At 40.1% G+C, this 17,580-nt stretch overlaps 1 protein-coding gene across 1 annotated transcript in view; it reads left to right on the top strand.

Moving 5' to 3' along the window:
- The window catches only part of MTA1 (metastasis associated 1), a gene marked incomplete at its 5' end in the record, with an annotated part of 72,363 nt that overhangs the window by 12,207 nt on the left and 42,576 nt on the right, over positions 1 to 17,580 (top strand). Inside the window, 6 exons of the mRNA XM_010290048.1 lie at positions 4,393 to 4,519; positions 4,694 to 4,757; positions 10,538 to 10,655; positions 12,250 to 12,352; positions 15,746 to 15,845; positions 17,288 to 17,476. Coding sequence (XP_010288350.1) covers positions 4,393 to 4,519; positions 4,694 to 4,757; positions 10,538 to 10,655; positions 12,250 to 12,352; positions 15,746 to 15,845; positions 17,288 to 17,476 — 701 coding nt within the window. The remainder of the gene's footprint in view (positions 1 to 4,392; positions 4,520 to 4,693; positions 4,758 to 10,537; positions 10,656 to 12,249; positions 12,353 to 15,745; positions 15,846 to 17,287; positions 17,477 to 17,580) is intronic.

Genomic DNA, 17,580 nt, shown 5'->3' with positions numbered 1-17,580 from the left:
AGCAGGAATACAACCTCCTATCCTCCCTTCTAACGATCAAGCCCCAGCTATCTCCAGATACTTGTGATCTGTCTTATGACTGCGTTTTTGCTTCATGAAAAATGTTTATCCTGATTTGTAAAACAAATGAGTGACTAGTTGGTAGTGGCTGGAGAACTGAGTAGTTGGTGCCGGCAGGTTTATGGTTAGTTTTCAGTAGCTGATGTTTGGGCGCCAGGCACACATGGCAGCATGGTTTTCTAAGTGCCAAAGCTTCTAAAAATAAATGTCTTGCAGTGATGAGGTGTCATTGCTCAATCAGTCCATGAGTTGCATGAGACCTGTGTGCCTAAACAGGTATGGGGTTTAGGGTTTTTTTTTTTAATTCTAGATAACACTAGTCTAAATGCAGTTTGACAGTAGCTTTACAAATGAGTTCTTTTTGGTTTTATTTATTTCTTTCATTTTATTCCCCTTCTCCTCCATTTTGGCCCAACACTACACATACAGATTCAAGGGGAGTAAAATTTATTAATCCACTAATGACACTTTGGCTCTGTTGTTACTGAGAGGAGGAAACCGTGTTTTTTTTTCTTTGGGAGGTTGTGAAGTGAAGAAAGATATGCTAAATGTCCAAAATAGTGTCTGTTTGCTTTGTATGCTACCTGTAATAGTGGCCAGGGCTGCAAAAGATGATCACAAGATGTTTTTGGATGGTATGTAGTGGGATGTCTTGATAATGTGGCAAACTCCTTCTGAAGTGTCAAGTTACAAGGATTTCTGTTTGTTAAAACTCTCACCATATTTTCTATAGCCATGAATCAATATCTGGTTTTTGGTAGAGAGAAAACCAATAAGACTGAGGCTTAATATAGGCCGTTTGAAACTGGACCTGGGAGAAGGAATGTGATGTTGTATTGTTCATTTCTTTAAATGCAACACTTCTGTAATGTCCTTCCAATCTGCTTAGTTGAGCTGTTAAAGCACCAAGAGTTTAAGCTTCCTTCACTACTGAAGGAGCTGTTGTGCAGGTCACTAGCTCTGGCTTTATTGTGTTTCCTAATGTTTTTAATACTTTTTTTCTTTTTTCTTCACTTTTTTTTTTGGTTAGTGATAACCATGCTAACTAATTCTTCTGTTGTTACACACTGTCTCCCAAGCTGGACAACCTAGTCTGCTCCCTAAACCTAATTTCTGTATCTTGCTTGCCTTTGTGCATTTCTGAATTCTGCCATGTAGCTACTTGTATGACACCCAGAATGCAGAGAAAGGGATGGTGCTCTCTACCTCTGATGTTTTAGAGAGCTCAATCTGATCTGTAGCAAATTGCTGTTCCTTCTAGTGTCTAGCAAATATTGATGTTTAATTTCTCATCTCACACACCCAGACATTTTAAATTACAATTGCGGCCTCTTGGGTTTCTCCTGCCAACCCAAAGTTTACTCTTTCTAATTATTTTTCCCCATATATGTTAGCTTTCACATGAGTCTGCTGTTTGTGTCCAATCTGCCTGTCTCTTGTTCCCAATATAAGTTGTCTTCAAACTTTGTTAATGTACTATTAATGATTCTGTCATCAAATATCAAATAATACTTAATCTAATATGCTCCTCGCAGCATTCCACTGGCTACTTCTGCATAGCTGATATATTGCTGTTTGTATTAAGACTAAATGTTTAGTTTTAAATCTGCATGAGCAAATCTATGAAGCAGAGAAATTAATTTTGAAGCAAGGCTTTATGAGAACATTGAAGTCCCAATATACTGCACCTACTGTATTCCCATACCACTTATTCTGCAGTACTGTAAAAAATGCAGGCAAGTCTTTCTGAAAAGACTTCTTACATATTTTATACATATCATTATATTTTTTTAAGACTACAGTCCTTATTTCTCAGGGGCCACCATTCTCAAGGATGAAGTCTGCTTCACTTAGAGCTTGAGTGCTTGAGCTATGGGAGGGTGCAGTGCAGATGTGTCCGACAGGCTTGTCCTGGAACCTGAGGCTGGGCCAGCCCCTGTTGTGGTTTATAGTCTGACTTAAGCCTTTGCTGTCTGCGCAGGGGCAGTGAGGTGGTGTTAGTTACAGTTTTTGTCAAAGCATGACTTCAATGAGGCAGAGAGGTTCCTGTGCTGGTTGCTGTTCTCTCCTTCTTCTCTTGGTTCCGAATGCATTTGCCAGGTTCATTCTCTTCAGTACTAAATCATGGCTGTGAAAAAGGAGGGAATATGCTTTTGTAGGTTGGTTGGTTTGTTATTTCTTGGAATACTTCTACCTCTGTCTTTGGGATCTATGTCAATTTTACCACTGTGTGTGTGGAGTTGTTTGTGACCTGTTGAAATGTCTGCCTTTTTTTAAGGAAAAAAAAGTATTGTGTTTTTCATAAGAAGAAAATGTGTGCTTCCCACCTTCCTTATTTTATTACAAAGCTAGACATAAATAAAACAGTAGTTGGAAGATGAACCTACCTAAGTGAAGCAGTTCCTGAGATTAGCTTGGTTGTGCTGGGTGGTTTCATTTTATTTGTAGATTGGATTGGCAGATAGTGGTTGATAAATAATTTTTTAAAATGTAACTTTAAAAAACTTTAGGCTATTAAACATACTGAAGATATTAAGTATTTTAGGTTGCACTTTATAGTATTTTTCCTGCATTACACCGTGCACTACTCTCATTCTCCGAAAGCTGTTGTAAGCACAGGCATGAATGCCTTTTCGTTTGTGCATCCTTCAGTTTTTAGGCAAGCTAGCTTGGAACTTGCTGACTTCTTTGTGGATTGCTGCTGGTATATTTATAGTGTAGCTCAGCAGCCACAATATTAATTTTCAACTAAACCAGAATCCACTTCAGTAAATAAATTGCAGAACCATGAAACTGTGGCACAAATGTAAATTTGGTGTTCTAGTTCCTAGGAAAATATTAAAATGTAAGTGCATGCTGCTGTTTGCTTAACAGCTCATGTGGTATAAGAGCTATTGTATGTTGCAGTCTGGTTTAATTATGCTACTATTTTTTCCCTTCCTTGCTGGAGCAGCTTACCTGAGGGGCATATAAACCACAGGTCTTTTTCCAGGACAGTAAAAGAGTGATAAATTGTGGGGAACCTGAAGGGTACATAATTTTTGAGGTCAACTCCTTTGGCATAATGGTTGCCTGTTTAAAACAATGCCATTTTAGTGTTTTATAAAATGGAGATCTCTCCTTTCTGTTTGCTTTATTTTGGGATAACTGCGAGGATTATGGTTAACTAATCTTAAGGGTATATAAATCATAACTATGCCTGTATGCGTTTCTGACTAGAAGTGTTTCTTGGCAACAACTGTTGAATTAAGCTGCAGACATAAGTCTGCTCTGTGAGAGTACTGCTTCTGTAAAATTAGAGTTTTACGATTCATGTATGAGACTTTACAGCTCATTCTACTACAGCCTGGGAAACTTTTGGTTTTGGAAAATACAGTATCTGCCTCAATTTCTTGGGGAAGGAAGAAGTCTGATGTATTCTTTCGCAGTCCTTCATCATGAAGAAACTTGGCGGCTTTTTTCGGAGTATTTTGCCTTTTACAGCATCTCGCATAATTGACAGGATACTTGCTAATGAACTCAAAACATACTAATAATTTATTTCTTACAAGAAAGGTGCCTAGAGATGTTTTGGCTCAGTTGTGTATTGGTGTGGATGTGATTCCATATATTTATGTTGGCATTCATTTAAAAACTGGTTGGATGGAGATTGGATAGCTCAAAGCCAGAGATGGTGGATCCCGACTGCAGAATAAAGCACGTTTTTGAAATGTGGGAGTATTGCAGTCAAATGTAGTGTGGTAGGGTAGGGTGGGTTGCAAGACTGGCCTTAGGCACTTGGTTACTTTCCAGTTAATCTTGTGATTCAAGTACACTAAATAAATAAACTAACCTTTTCAGTGGGCATTTCCTGCAAAAGCTGTTCAAGTTGGGATGGGACAGTCTGTAATATCCTGAAAGAGGAGTAGGATCTAAGATAGCTGATGCCTGGCAAAAAGACTTTGCTTTTACTGCCTCATTTGTTGTGTGTCAGCTGCTTCCTGATGAATGTGATGGTGCAGTGATGGTCTCGCAGAGCAGCTCTCTTCAGAGCTTGTCTGTTAGTAACAGATTTGTGTGACTTTGAGCTTGGTGAGCCAGTGTGTCCTGTCTGTACCTGGAATGCTTTGATCCCAGTGATGAATAAATATAGTTCTTCACAGGCGTCATTTAAAGGATCTATACTAATTATCTAATTGTTCAGTTGGCTGAAATGTGAGGATTCAGATAAAATTAGATTTAATCTAAATAATGTGTATTATTTAGCAAAGGTTTTGGAGCAGCTCATCCTGATTGGCTCAGAATCAATACTTGCACTGTTCTTGATGATCAATTTTTTCTCTTTATAACTAGGAGAAATGGAAGAAGAGATGGAAAATCCAGAAATGGTTGACTTACCAGAAAAACAGAAGCATCAGCTACGACATCGTGAGTTGTTTCTCTCACGGCAGCTGGAATCTCTGCCAGCTACACATATTAGGTAATGACTATTTTCTTCCAGTGCTTTTTATTCAAAAACCAAATGGCGTTATTATTAGTCAAGTATTCTTCAATGTAAGATTAAATTCTGTGTACAACTTCAGTAATACCATCTTGTGAATGACATGCGCATTTAAGATATCTTTTCATAAAATGTGTTTCTCTCTTTTTTTAGAGGCAAATGCAGCGTTACTCTGTTAAACGAGACAGAATCCCTTAAATCATATCTGGAACGGGAGGTATGAACCATTTTGTGAATTGTCAAGCTTGAACAGTTTATTCTGGCACAATTTAGGATTGGTGGCTTTCTGCAAGATTTCGAAGAAGGTGGTTCTTTCATTTCTACATGTCCTGGGTATCGACAGTGGGAAGCTTCAGGCTCCGTACAGTTTTCGTTCTGATATAAAACTTTGTGGATCTAGAGGCCAGACATGTTGTTTACGTCCTTGGGACAGTAAGCTGTCTCTTCTTCTGTAAAGAGCACCCTACTTGCTCGTTAGCCTGGCAGTCTGAATATTGAAACCTGTAGGCTCATGCCCCAGACAAGACAGAGTGGGAGATGCAGTAACTAGAAGAGGGAGCAAACCAGCAAGCTGTATTTCTATATATTTGCTTTATCCTGAAATCTTACAGATTTATGTTAATATGGTTTAAGCTTGATCTTGCCTCAGATTTCTGAGGAGCTTAGTTCCCTGGGTTTTGAGTTCACTGTTCAAAATGCCTGTAGTCATTCATATGCCACCACAGACACTTAGATCCTTGAAAAACTACTTGTCAGCTGACTTCTGAGTCCTGCAGAAATTTACCCAACCTGGCTCTTTAAAGGCACCTCAAACCAAAGACTTGAAACTGAATTGTCTTGCACTGTTAATCACTATTCGGAATATAAATCTTGGGTTTTACTTATTCAGGTATTTTGGGATTTTAAAAATTGCTATTGTAAGTCTTTTAAATATATTTATATGCCTTTAATTGTGGATGGGCCTCTGGCTGCCAGCTGGGTTAGACGGTCTTGGAATTTGACAATGTGGGAGCTTTACTTTGGGAGATTAGCAAAGAATTTCAGTATATTATTATTTGAATACATCTGCAAGCATTACATTTGCATTTGAAAACATTAAAATGTTATACAGGGGAGGAAATCTTGTGGTTAAAAACAGTAGGGTAATGGTCATTACCAGCCTTTAAGAAACAAGGAGAAAAGAGGTCATTTTTTGCAAGGAGCATGCCGTAGTCTGCCTCATAGTTGGCCTTTCTTTTTAAATGCTTTTTTAGCTTTCATTAGTATTTATTTAAGCATAAGATTAATTTTAATCTGATACTCTGGTTTAAGAGAATTTTAAACAAAGCACAGGGATTGAATGGTCGGGTTTCTCCTTGGAATGTGAAACCAAAAACATGTCGAGCCTGCTCAGGGCTGCCAAATGGCAGCGCATCAAACAAGGGCTGTTGTATTCAGAAATGCTTGTAACCAGCTAGTAGCCTAGGATATGCCAATTTCAAAGCAAAAGTTAATAAAACTGAAGTTATTTTAGATTTACTAGTACCCAGCTTTTAAGTAGTGTTTGTTCTCAATTGCTCCCAACACATTTTTATTATCACTAACGTTACAGGTATGTTGAGACAGAGAAGGGAGCTGCCTTCCTCTAGTTATGCAACTGCTCAGTTGCAGATGTAGGAATAGAAAGAGGTTCTTTTTTTCATCCTTTTGAACTCTCAAGATGCAAGATGAATGATGCAGGTTATTTTTGAAACTGAGCAAGCATGTTGAGATTTCACAGAGTGAGAGAGTTCCCTGAATGTGTCCTGTCACTTAACACGGTATTTTGCTGTGGTGCAAACTAACTTGGACAGATGGTAAAGAAATTAAAAGCCTAGGAACACAAATGTGCTTGGGTGAGGGTAAAGAGATTAAGAAAAGGAGACAGATAGATGTTGCCTGGTGTATTCCTAGCACTGGATGGTATTGTTTTGAACTGTTTCTTCTCCACCCCTCCACTGTTCTCAATCCATTCTTTGCTTTCAAAATGTTTTGGATATTTTTTTAACATGGCTTCTGTCAATAAAACCTAAGCAGTTTTAGGGATTCTGTCATTGGGTTTCTTGTACATTATGACCACTAAAAGTAGGTTTTCAGCCCAAGGCTGTCTACCTTGAAGGAGGTTAAATGTGCAGACAGAAATTTTTAGGGAGATAGTAAGCATAGCAAAAATACATTTGTGTTATCTCTGTTTTCTGCCTTCCACCCTCTCTCTGTCATCTTCCTCAGGAAGATTGCTCTGTTACATTCGAAGAGCAGGCCTGAAGGAGGACCGGCATGGGCTTTTTCACTATGCTTGGCAAAATTGGGTTTGTATCAGGAGTGAGGAATTATTAGAAAAAGAAGAAAAGCAACTGGAAAACCTGAATTTCCTGTGACTACTGAATTGCCAGGGAGATCAAGAGAAGGACATAGCCAGTTATGGCAAAAGCGTTAGATTTCCCTATTCTGCAGGAAACTATTTTATATGTGCTATCTGTCTTACTGCTCTGCTAGGATATATCCAGAGGCTTGTGTGAATTTTGCCTGCTGCATAGATGTCTGGCATTTTGGTATCTTTTGTTAAAAATAAAATGTTATATAGTTAAAAATATATTTCCCTTCCTTCACCCGAACTGACTTCATGAAAGTAAGTTTGCAAGCTGTAATGAACTACTGAATGTACTTTCACTTGAAGCCTGTTTTATTTTACCAGTTCTTCTGCAGTATCTCAGTGGCTTTGGTTCTTGGATATAACTACGGGTAGCTTAGGGGCTTGGGTAGGGAACCTCTGAGCATATGTGTCTGTAACACTTCGGAGAAGTAGGAAGTCATGGTTTAATTTTAACTCTTGGCAGGTCATTTTAATTTTTCCAAACATGTTGGATGTTTTCTATGATCTGAAATTAAAAGAGAAAACCCTTCTTTTTCTTCTCTGCTGCAAACTCGGCATACACAGTTTTGACAGCTAAAGTGAGCATGGAGGATTTTGAGTGTTATTTATTGTGAACATCACTCTTCTTGTGAAACCCTTCTGAAAAATTGTTCTTATCACATAGTGGTGATCAAGAGTTCACACGTGCTTTAGAGTATACAAGGATCTACTTTGTTCCTTAGACTGTAATTTGCATTGGCACTAAACTGACATTTATTAATATTTTCAGAAATCCCACTCAGTTTGCATGAGCTCAATTTCATGCTTCTATGGGGGAAGATGGTAGTGGTATTGCATTACCTCTGGGGATTACAGTCTGTCCTATATTCACACTTGAGCCCCTGAACTTCCATCTTTTCCCTGTTGAGGAGGCTGAGTTGGGGAGGAGAGCCCAGAGGCTTTTCATTTTTTCATTGAATCTGCTTGATTTGAGACAAAAGAAGATGACCTGAGACGGGTAAAGAAGGATGGGGTTTATTTTGTAGGAAAAATTCATAGGGATAATTAGTAAAAGGGAAGCAATAAGGCATCTCGCTGTCAAATACCATGGGAGAAAACTCCTCCACAATGAATGACCTTCCCTGGCCAAGAAAGGGCTGTGTTAAGAAATCACCTGTAGAATGGCCTTCCTTGGGGGCCCACTGTGATATTATACTACAATGTTTGCTTTGTGTATTTACTGGGCAATGTGCCTGAAAAGCATTAATGGTGCACTGCATATACTTTGTCCTACAGTTGTTTTGGAGCTGGAACAAATGAAACACTTGCTATATTTATAACATGGAAGTTTGCAAGACAAAAGCTTTTCCTATGTTTTAATTATGCAACAATACATCCTCGAAATATTGTAGTATCTTGAACTTGTGTATGTCAGGGAGCAAGAGACCCAGATTTCTTTAAGCAGCTCTAATATAAATGAGTTTTCATCTACTGTGAAGCTCCCTTCTGTCAGTGGGTTGTTCTAAATTGGCCCTGGTGCCTGTGGGAGTAGGAATCAATTCTGTCAGGAATGTCATTCATTTAGGATGCAACTAAATCCCCCCACCCCAAACCCAACCACAGACAACTCTTCCAGTTGACTTGACTGGATGTTAGAACAGCATTTTGCCAAGTGTTAGCTATGACTTTTATCCTGTTATTGTGACATAACATGAGATTATTCCTGCCCTTGGAGTTAATGCTTTCATGGTGGGGAAATGGCATGTTTTCTGCTGGAGGGGATTGGTGTGAATTCCTGTCTTGCCTCTTGCGCTGTGCTGCATAGGTGAGACCTTTTTGTGCAGTAGCTTTCTCAGATAGCAAAGGAAGTTTGGCTGGCTTGCTTGCCGCTCTTCTATCTTTTTTCCTCCCTTCCATAAATGTTGATGTCTTCCCAGAAAATTGCTGATTTTTATTAAAATTGGAGCAGAAAATAAAGAGCTACCATGTTTAACACTCTTAAATTCTGTAATTGGATGCTGTATACATGTAAAGAAAACATGGGAGACCTTACCTCTATCGCATCAGTCTTAGATTAGTATGTGTGATGTGCAGGGCTGGGGAACAGAACTAGTATGTATCTTTGAAGCCTTCGCCCACAGACCTTTTGCCATGTGACTGGAGAAACTCACAGAAAACTCCTTTTTCGGGCTTTGTGTGACAGATTGGGGGACTCTTCCCCCCGTCACCTCTTCATGAAGATGAACAGGGCTTGAAACTGGTGCTGGTTTTGTCCTATTTTTTGTTGCATGCTGTTGACACATACAAATATAGGGAAAGGGAAAGTGAGGTGAGCATGAAATGAGATGTATTTAAACAACAGGGCCTGCTATTGACACAGAAATATGTGGAAAGGGAAAATGAGCCAGAAAACTGAGATGTGAAAAATGGCACATCCTGTGTTTCTGTTTAGAAGCACGTCTCTTTCCTGGTGACAGTGTTGCTGTGGGTGGAGGTTACAAGAGGTCTGTTATTTCATATATCATCCCAGAGCCTTCTTCCTGCCCCATATCCCATACTACACCTTGATGGAGCATACCTGGTCTCCGATGTGTCACTCAATAGCTATAGCTAAGTACTTACCCATGCAGAAAAGTTTAACTACTTAGACTGTGCAGTTTTAAGTAGCTAAAATTTTGGTTCTTTTCTTTTCTCCACCTGGGCAGGACATTCTCATTCTCGTATGACTTCTTGCTTTAATTTTACACACTTAGGTGACAGAAGCCAAGCAGGTTTTTTAGCTTTTTTCTCATCTGCTTGAACAAAAGCAACAAATTGGTGTATTGCCACCTGCAGCTAATTACTGCTGCTGCCAAATCTGCTACCGCTCTCCCAATAATGAGCAGAAGGAAACACGGCTGTTTAAGCTTAGATGGTAGCAGACAAGAAGTTGGTCAGCAGTGCATCCCTGTGAGAAGGAAAGCCACCCACATCCTGGTCTATATTAGCAGGAGTGTAGCGAGCAGGTGGAGGAAGGGATTCATCCCCTCTGTCCATCAATTGCAAGACCATTTCTTGGAGTGCTGTGCCCAACTTTGGGCCTCCCAGCACAAGAGGCACATTGATATACTGGAGCAAGTCCAGCAGAAGCCACAGAGGTGGTCTGGGGCTTTATGTCTCTGTGGGGTGATTCGTTGGTATAGCTGTAATGCTCTGAAGTTACGCTTTAGTTTGTAACTATTTTTGTGCAGATAAATTACTAGCATCTAGTTACTGGTATTTTGATATATGGGAAAGTGCAATTTTGTGTTCTGAAATGGTTGATGTTACTAAGAATTACCTCCTGGCTCTTCTGAGCCCTGTCTCTGCAAGAGGAGCTGTGTTCATATCAACTGCAAAGGCTGTATATTCAGGCAATGGATGTTCTTGAGGAGGCCTCTTACCCTTATGATATAGAAGAAAGTGGCAGTGTTTAATATAGGGTTTTAAAACTGGTGGTCTCATGTATTGTTTGTTCACCCAATTTTAAAATCTCTATGTAGGTAGTAAAACCAAACTTAAAATGTAAAAGCTTGCTGGTATGTGCGCAAAGCTGAAAGTGAAGGCTAATAATACTGTTTACTTTTTTGCTTTTGTTTTATTTTTAGGATTTCTTCTTTTATTCGCTAGTATACGATCCTCAACAAAAGACTCTACTTGCTGATAAAGGAGAGATTCGAGTTGGAAACAGATACCAGGCAGATATAACAGACTTATTAAAAGAGGGTAATTTCCATGATTTATTGAAATTAATAGGCCATGTCGAATGTGGCTGCTTTTGTGTGTGGCCTGCATAGGTGTGGGAGATGGAGGTTTCCACTGCCAGGTCATGCATACAGCGATGGCCTGGTTTGTGAGTGGCTGAAGCTGTTGCCCACTGAACATGATTAGTTATGTCTCAAACCAGTCTTCAAGTGGGCATTTGTCCAAATCGTAAAAGTTGTTGAAACAAATTGAATTAATTGGCTCTCTCAGAGCTTGCACTCTTTTTATTAAGAGATTTCAGAATTTCCATGGGAAGCACAAATTTCCATCGTGTCTGTAAAGCCTTTTGTGTTTTTAATCAAGCCTCACTTCCCTATAAGAGCCCCTCCCAGATTACTGCCAATTAAATGCTGTCTCCCCTCATCAATTTGCCCATTATTGCTGGGTGCCTTTTCCTCGGAGCCCTCTCCCCATCTGCAGCATTGGCCGCCAGCCTAGACCTCTCACCTGCAGAACAGGCAGGAGGAAGGATTTGCTGGCCTGAACGTGATGTGAGACCTCAGCCTGCCTCCACTGTATCACGGAGCTGTAGGACCAGGAGGACCCTGGCCCAAGGAAAAGGGGGTGGTAGTAGTAACTGTTACTGGTTACCAACTTCAGATTTATCTTTGCACTACCGTATAGATACAGAAGTGGATGGAAAAACTGAGAGAGATGGGGAATATTGGCATCTAATTGCTCCTTTCTGAGACCCTCGTAGTGGCATGGGGAAAGGTCTGTCTGTATGCTCCTCCTAAGAGAGCAGGGGTTGTGACCCATGTTGGGAGGACCTTCTCCAGACTGTACGGGCAGAGATGTGAAAGCAATGAGGCACTCTGCTCTTTGCTTAGGAGCTTTGCTGATATTGTTAGCCTCATGTTAGAACAGACAAACGAGTTGTTCAGGACTCTTGTTTGGTTTGTCTATGAAACTGGTATGTATTCAGCAGCTGGGCAAGCCTCCTAAGCGAGGATGAACGAATTTGAAAAGCATTCTCTTCCCTCAGTTGGCCAACATGGGGCTTCAGAGAAGGATAATCTCCAGATGTTTTAAAGGGAGCAGAAAAAAAAAAAAAGGCTTAGTAGCTCCTATATTTTTCCAGGGTATTTTGGTTTGTGTAGAGTCAGGAAAATGGAAGCAAGAAAGTCTGATGCCATTATTTCCCCCTTAGAAAGCAGCTGACAGAAGTTGAACCAGCTACTTTTTGCCTGCTCAGAGCAGCTGGGATTGTGTCTGTTTTTCTGGAACTGTTGGAAGATGAGGGAGAAAGAGAAGCTGGGGAGACGGGCTGAAGAGAGATTATCTAGTTGGGAGAAGGATGTGCTCTGTTTCCCATTATGTGTGTCCTTTAAAGGCACTTCAAAATCTGATTGCCTGATTCAGATGAGCTGTGTTGCTGTGTCTGTCAAGCTGAAACTGTCACAGCCAAATGGGTGAATGGAATTTTCACAGTGTCCTGTTAGCATAACTGAGATGGGTTAGCAGTTACATTATTGTGAGATCAAAAAAATCTGGAAAGTACTTTTATTTTAAAGCAGCCATACCAAGCATTTCTAATTTGTTTTTTTTCAATCAGGTGAGGATGATGGAAGAGATCAGTCAAAACTTGAAACAAAAGTTTGGGAAGCCTTTAACCCGCTAGTAGACAAGCAGATAGACCAGTTCCTTGTGGTAGCACGGTAAGAGCATTTTACCTCTCCTTTTAATAAGTAAATGTTAGTAACTCTTCCAAGCACTTTTTATGCTCTTTTTTTCTTTGCTAGTGTGAATGCTGGTTTTGGTTGCTTGATTCACTTGCTCCATTTTGAAATGATGGACATTTTACATGCCTTCCTGGGAAGTGCATGACTTTAGGAACAGCTACTCGGATTTACAACTTAGTTAATCACTTTCATAAAAGAAAAGTAAATGGCCTATTAAAAACTCTCCTGTAATTGGTGAGGTTTTTCAAATACTTTGGCCAGCATGCAGAAGGCTTAGTGAATGGACTAAGTTCTTGACAGTTCATTACTCTGTCCTTTTTCTCCCTTTTTCAAATACAGTGACATTTTAACATCCATTAATACTTTTCTAAGAAGTTTGGTAAAGTGTTTTTGATGGAGTGTGGATGCTTTCTAATGCCTAGATTCCAATAGGTAGGCACAATAAAGTAAAACCCTGCAAATCTGTACATGTGGTGAAATGTGTGCTTTTATTTAAGCCCAAAGCAATATTTGTTGATCAACTTTTGCTTTTTAAAATGCTCTTGAACTTTGTCATTGATATGCATTTATATGAACAGAAGCCTATACTAAATTTTAGGCTGTCATGGCAACTGGTGACTGAATAATTTTAAAAAAAAAAGGTAATACTCTCCAAATTCTGTGTCTCAGGTAAGTTTGTAGGATTGTGGGAGGAAAGTTGTATGAGTAGATGGATAGTTGGACCTCTTGATGTTTTTAGTCAGTGGAGCAAAATATCATTGGATATGGTTAGGAAATGGGTGTGTAAAGTTACAAGCTGATAGTAATATCTGGTTTGCTAGTCTTGAAAGTTCTGTTTATTGGTCATGGCATCTGATAGACATGGACTGCCTGCTTCCATGGGCTAAAGCCCTGGAAAACTGAGTTACGCCGATGTTTCAGATACTCTGTTGAAATGGGCCCTGGTTCTGTCAGCCTTTTGGTTCTTGTTTTTTTCCCTCTTGAGTTATCATGCTTTGTATTTCCTCCTGCACTTTACTGAGTGTGGCATTGCTGTGCCCGTTGTGGGGTAAGTTCATGGGATGCTCCCCAGAGAGGCAACGCTAGAGCTTGTGTGTAAGAATCTGCCTGGACAGGGCCCTCCAGTTCTGAATTGAAGCTCTTGGATGATGCAATGAGAGTGCATTTGTCAAACATCATTCAACATGCTGAATGATTCAAGTTCAGGGAAATAACTGGTGAAAAAGTTGAGGAAAATGAGGGAGATGGTGAAACGTGATGTTTCAGGTACCCAAGGTAAGACGTGTATATACTCAGAAATACACCCAAATCTGGTTTTCTATGTACTTTGAAGATTAAATTTCCTATTATGAACTTTGGCAAAAATCTTTAAAGATGGCTAATCTGAATTGCAGCACTTAAAAACCTTTGTATGGCTTCTTAGGCCTTGTGTGCGAGTCCAGTAACAGGAAGCCAAGAGTGAAACTAGGTTGGTTAAAAATGTTAATCGCAGTCTAGAGTGAAGAAAATACCATAGTTCAGAATCCATTTTTGCCTTTGGTTAAACATGTGCTTTTTGCTGTACATACTTTTTTAAGGTTCATAAAGCTCATAGTGTTCTGGCTACACTAAAGAATCACCATAAAATTCAGGCTCTTGGAAGTTTCACTGTGCTACTTGCACGATATATTGCTGTTTCTCTTGACCTGTGCCAACAGTAAAGTCAAACTGGCTTAACTAAGTGATTTATGTGCAACAGATTAATTCTACTTCATCAGATGGACATAGGGAAGTGGATGAAAGTGGGGAGAGGATAATCTCCACCAGCGATGCGGAACAAACAGATGAAGTAGTGATGAGGAGAGCTGGGATATCTCCAGCAAAGGGTATTCCTGCTTCTTAAGGGACCCTTCTTGACAAGGCTGTGATTTCATAGTTGCTTCTAATGAAGTGAAGTACAGGACACAACCAAAAAGCTAGGAACTTTTTCTGGGTTAGCTTTCATCAGGATTGATTCAAATTGTCACTCAGCCACACAGTTTTCCGGTGTTGGTGTCAGTAAGACCCAGCAGGAAGCCAGGGGGTAGAAGTGCCCCGGCAGACGGGGGTTTTCACATGGGTTGGTGGTTTAGAGTGACCGTAGAGCTGTTTTGTGATGGGGGTTTCCACCTTGTGTAGGCTTTTGGTGGCGAAGCTGTTTTTAGTAGCTCTTTCTGGCTCTACACTGCTGCCCACTGGGTTTGCTGATTACAGCGGCTTGAAGGTGCATGCTGTAATGAGAATCACTGAAAAGATCAGTATAAAAATTGCTTCTGTCCGGAATCAGTAAAGTGATCCAGTTTATAATTAGATAACACACACACACAAAGAATCAGTTCATCTAAAGCTGTGGATGGGGGAGTTGTGAAGGGATGGGGATGGAGAGGGCGGAAGTGTGAATCGCTACAGGAACTTGGGTGGGAGAGGCTGTTTTGGATTTGGGCCAAAATTAGAAATTTGATGACAACTGCTTAAGCGTTTACCTTTCCTACTCCTGCACTGCTTGGCACTAGTTTGTTCCTCTGTGCGTTCAGCTAGTTTGGGGAAGTGATCTGAGTGGAGGGAAAAAAAAACCCACCCACCGTTTTTTTGTTGTAGTAGTTGCTCAGAGGAGTTCAACTCCAGTTCACTGTGCGGAAGTGCAAGTGTTTCACCCATGTGGTGTAGCAAGCAGTGAGGGGAGTGGGAATTGTTGCAACCAGTGTTTCTGTTAAAGATTTATCCGACTAATTTCTTTAGGAATAAAATGAAGAGCGTGGGCACTGTGGCCTCAGATGGAGGAATGGCTGGCATTGGGAAGTATTTGAGAATTGCTGTGTTCTTATGCAGGCGATATAATATATATGTATTACACAATATTGAGTTGTAAAATGAAGATTGGTTTTAATTTTACTGAAACTTTTAGGAAAATACTTGCATTACTGCTTTTTTTTCTCTCTGGTCTTGGCATCTGTCTCTACCTTTGGACAATGCAGCACAGCTCATGCCAGTGTGGGAGAGACTTTTGCCATTCATAAAGCTTGCTTGTGCTCAGTTTCTGTTAAAGCTTAAGTCTGTTGAGAGATAAGGGATAAGAGAGTAGTTCAAAACTCCCCGTTTGTGATCCGTGAGTCTTTCACTGTTTTCCCCTCCTACGCCTAAACCTCTTTGGTGATATAAACTAAGTAGAGTAAAGTGTTCATAATAACAAACCACATCTGAAGAGAACAGTCTCTGGCTCAGAACTAGTGCCAAACCATGTAGTCTTGTTACTGAGAAATGGAGTCTGCTGATCTCAAAAAGTGTTGGTTGGGTGTTTATATTTATGCTTGTTTTGCAGGCGAAGTTAATGCTCTGTTTAATCTCTCTCAGGTCTGTTGGTACGTTTGCCCGAGCACTAGATTGCAGTAGTTCTGTCAGACAGCCAAGTTTGCACATGAGTGCTGCAGCAGCCTCTAGGGACATCACGCTGGTAAGATTTTTTTTTTTTTTTTTTAAGAGGACCTTAAGTTTTTGAGAGATGCAAAATACTCATCTTGGCAATAACAGTTGACAAAGAGAGAAGGGCAGATGGATTGTAATTGTGGCCTGCTGTGAAGCAGATCCTGTCTTTGTAAAGGATCCCTTTATTTACATATGAAGTAACTTTTTCTGGCCTTGTGCCTCCTATGATCCATCATGGATAATTCTGTGAGAGAATTTTTTGTTTTGTTTTGCTTTACAGCCCATCTCTTGCATGGGCTTAGTAACTGTCTTGAGAAGAATGCAAATGATTATCTGCCTGTCTGCAATGTCGGAATGCCAGAATGCCACTCCTCATCACTTCCCCAACACCAGACTGTCACTGGCATCCTTGGGCAAGATTGTCTAGGGGAAAAGCTTGTGGTCAGATAAGAAGTTTCAGTTGATCCAGTTCTTCCTTTTGACAAGCTCCATTTTAGAGTACCTGAGGAGTGGTGACATTGTTAATATTTTATAACCATAAATGATTCTGAATAGACAGAGGAAAGGGAATACTTGAACTTCTAGGCTAGAGAAAGTTTAATGAAAATTTTAATAAAATTTATGAAGTCTCCAGAGAACTGTTAGCAAAGCCTCACCTCATAACTGGAATAATGTGAAATCATATATAAAACAAATTCTAGGCTATAAAACTGTAGATTAATTATGCACGTGCACAAAACTGGTATGATGAAAGGCAAATAACATCCTGATTAAAACTACAGAAATCAGGAAATAAAGCCAAGCTTTCATTTACTAATACCAATCCCTCCCTCGCAACATGTTCTCAGCCCTTGTAAATCACAAGTTGCAGACAGTTGTAGCTCAGCTTTCTGAGGAGTAATTGCTCCAGGGAGTAATTCTTTTTTCCTACTCAGCTATGATGTGTGACTTGACTTGAATCTTTTGGAATTTCTGGCGTTAGGGGGGACTGTATGTGTGTATGGCTACTCTTAAATTTCTTATATGCAATTTTTGTGGATTATTTGACAAAGAAAGTACATGGCTAAGTTTATTAGAAAATTTGACCGTGGATCTCTGTCTTCATGCACTGTCTGTGGATGGTGCCTAACAGGGCTGCTCAGTCCTGGGGTGAGTGGGTCTCCATCCTGTGCATTTTCTTAACAGTAGTGCTACGGTGGTGGTGCTGGTGAGTAACTAAGTGGAAATTATTGATATGCAGGGGCTCGTGTTCCAGAAATTCCACTATTGTTAGTGAATGTTAGACTAGTACGCTGACAATTACAGTGAGTCTGAGGTTGGAACAAGTTTTTACTGACTCTGTGTTAGATATAGAATACTGCACCCTCAAATCTTGGTGCAGAATTTCTGTTATTGCTGTTTTACTGTTAAGCATTTTTTCCCTTTAGGTGCTTGTCCTTACATTTATCTTTCTCTTTTACAACCATGTAGTTCCATGCTATGGACACTTTGCACAAAAATGTCTATGACATTTCCAAGGCAATCTCTGCGCTTGTGCCACAAGGTGGGCCAGTCCTGTGCAGGGATGAGATGGAGGAGTGGTCTGCTTCAGAGGCAAACCTTTTTGAGGAAGCACTAGAAAAATATGGAAAAGATTTCACTGACATTCAGCAAGATTTTGTAAGTATATAAAATGAGGGCCCACATGGTTACCAGTTCTGATCAGTGACAGAGCTGGTTTACAGCTTGTCTAAACTGTGTTGTTTTCCTTTGTTAGAGAAGAG

The sequence above is a fragment of the Phaethon lepturus genome, unplaced genomic scaffold, assembly GCF_000687285.1.
Source record: "Phaethon lepturus isolate BGI_N335 unplaced genomic scaffold, ASM68728v1 scaffold25366, whole genome shotgun sequence".
NCBI lineage: Eukaryota > Metazoa > Chordata > Aves > Phaethontiformes > Phaethontidae > Phaethon > Phaethon lepturus.
The sequence above is the reverse complement of the archived record's forward strand: the minus strand, read 5'-3'. Positions and strand labels throughout refer to the sequence as shown.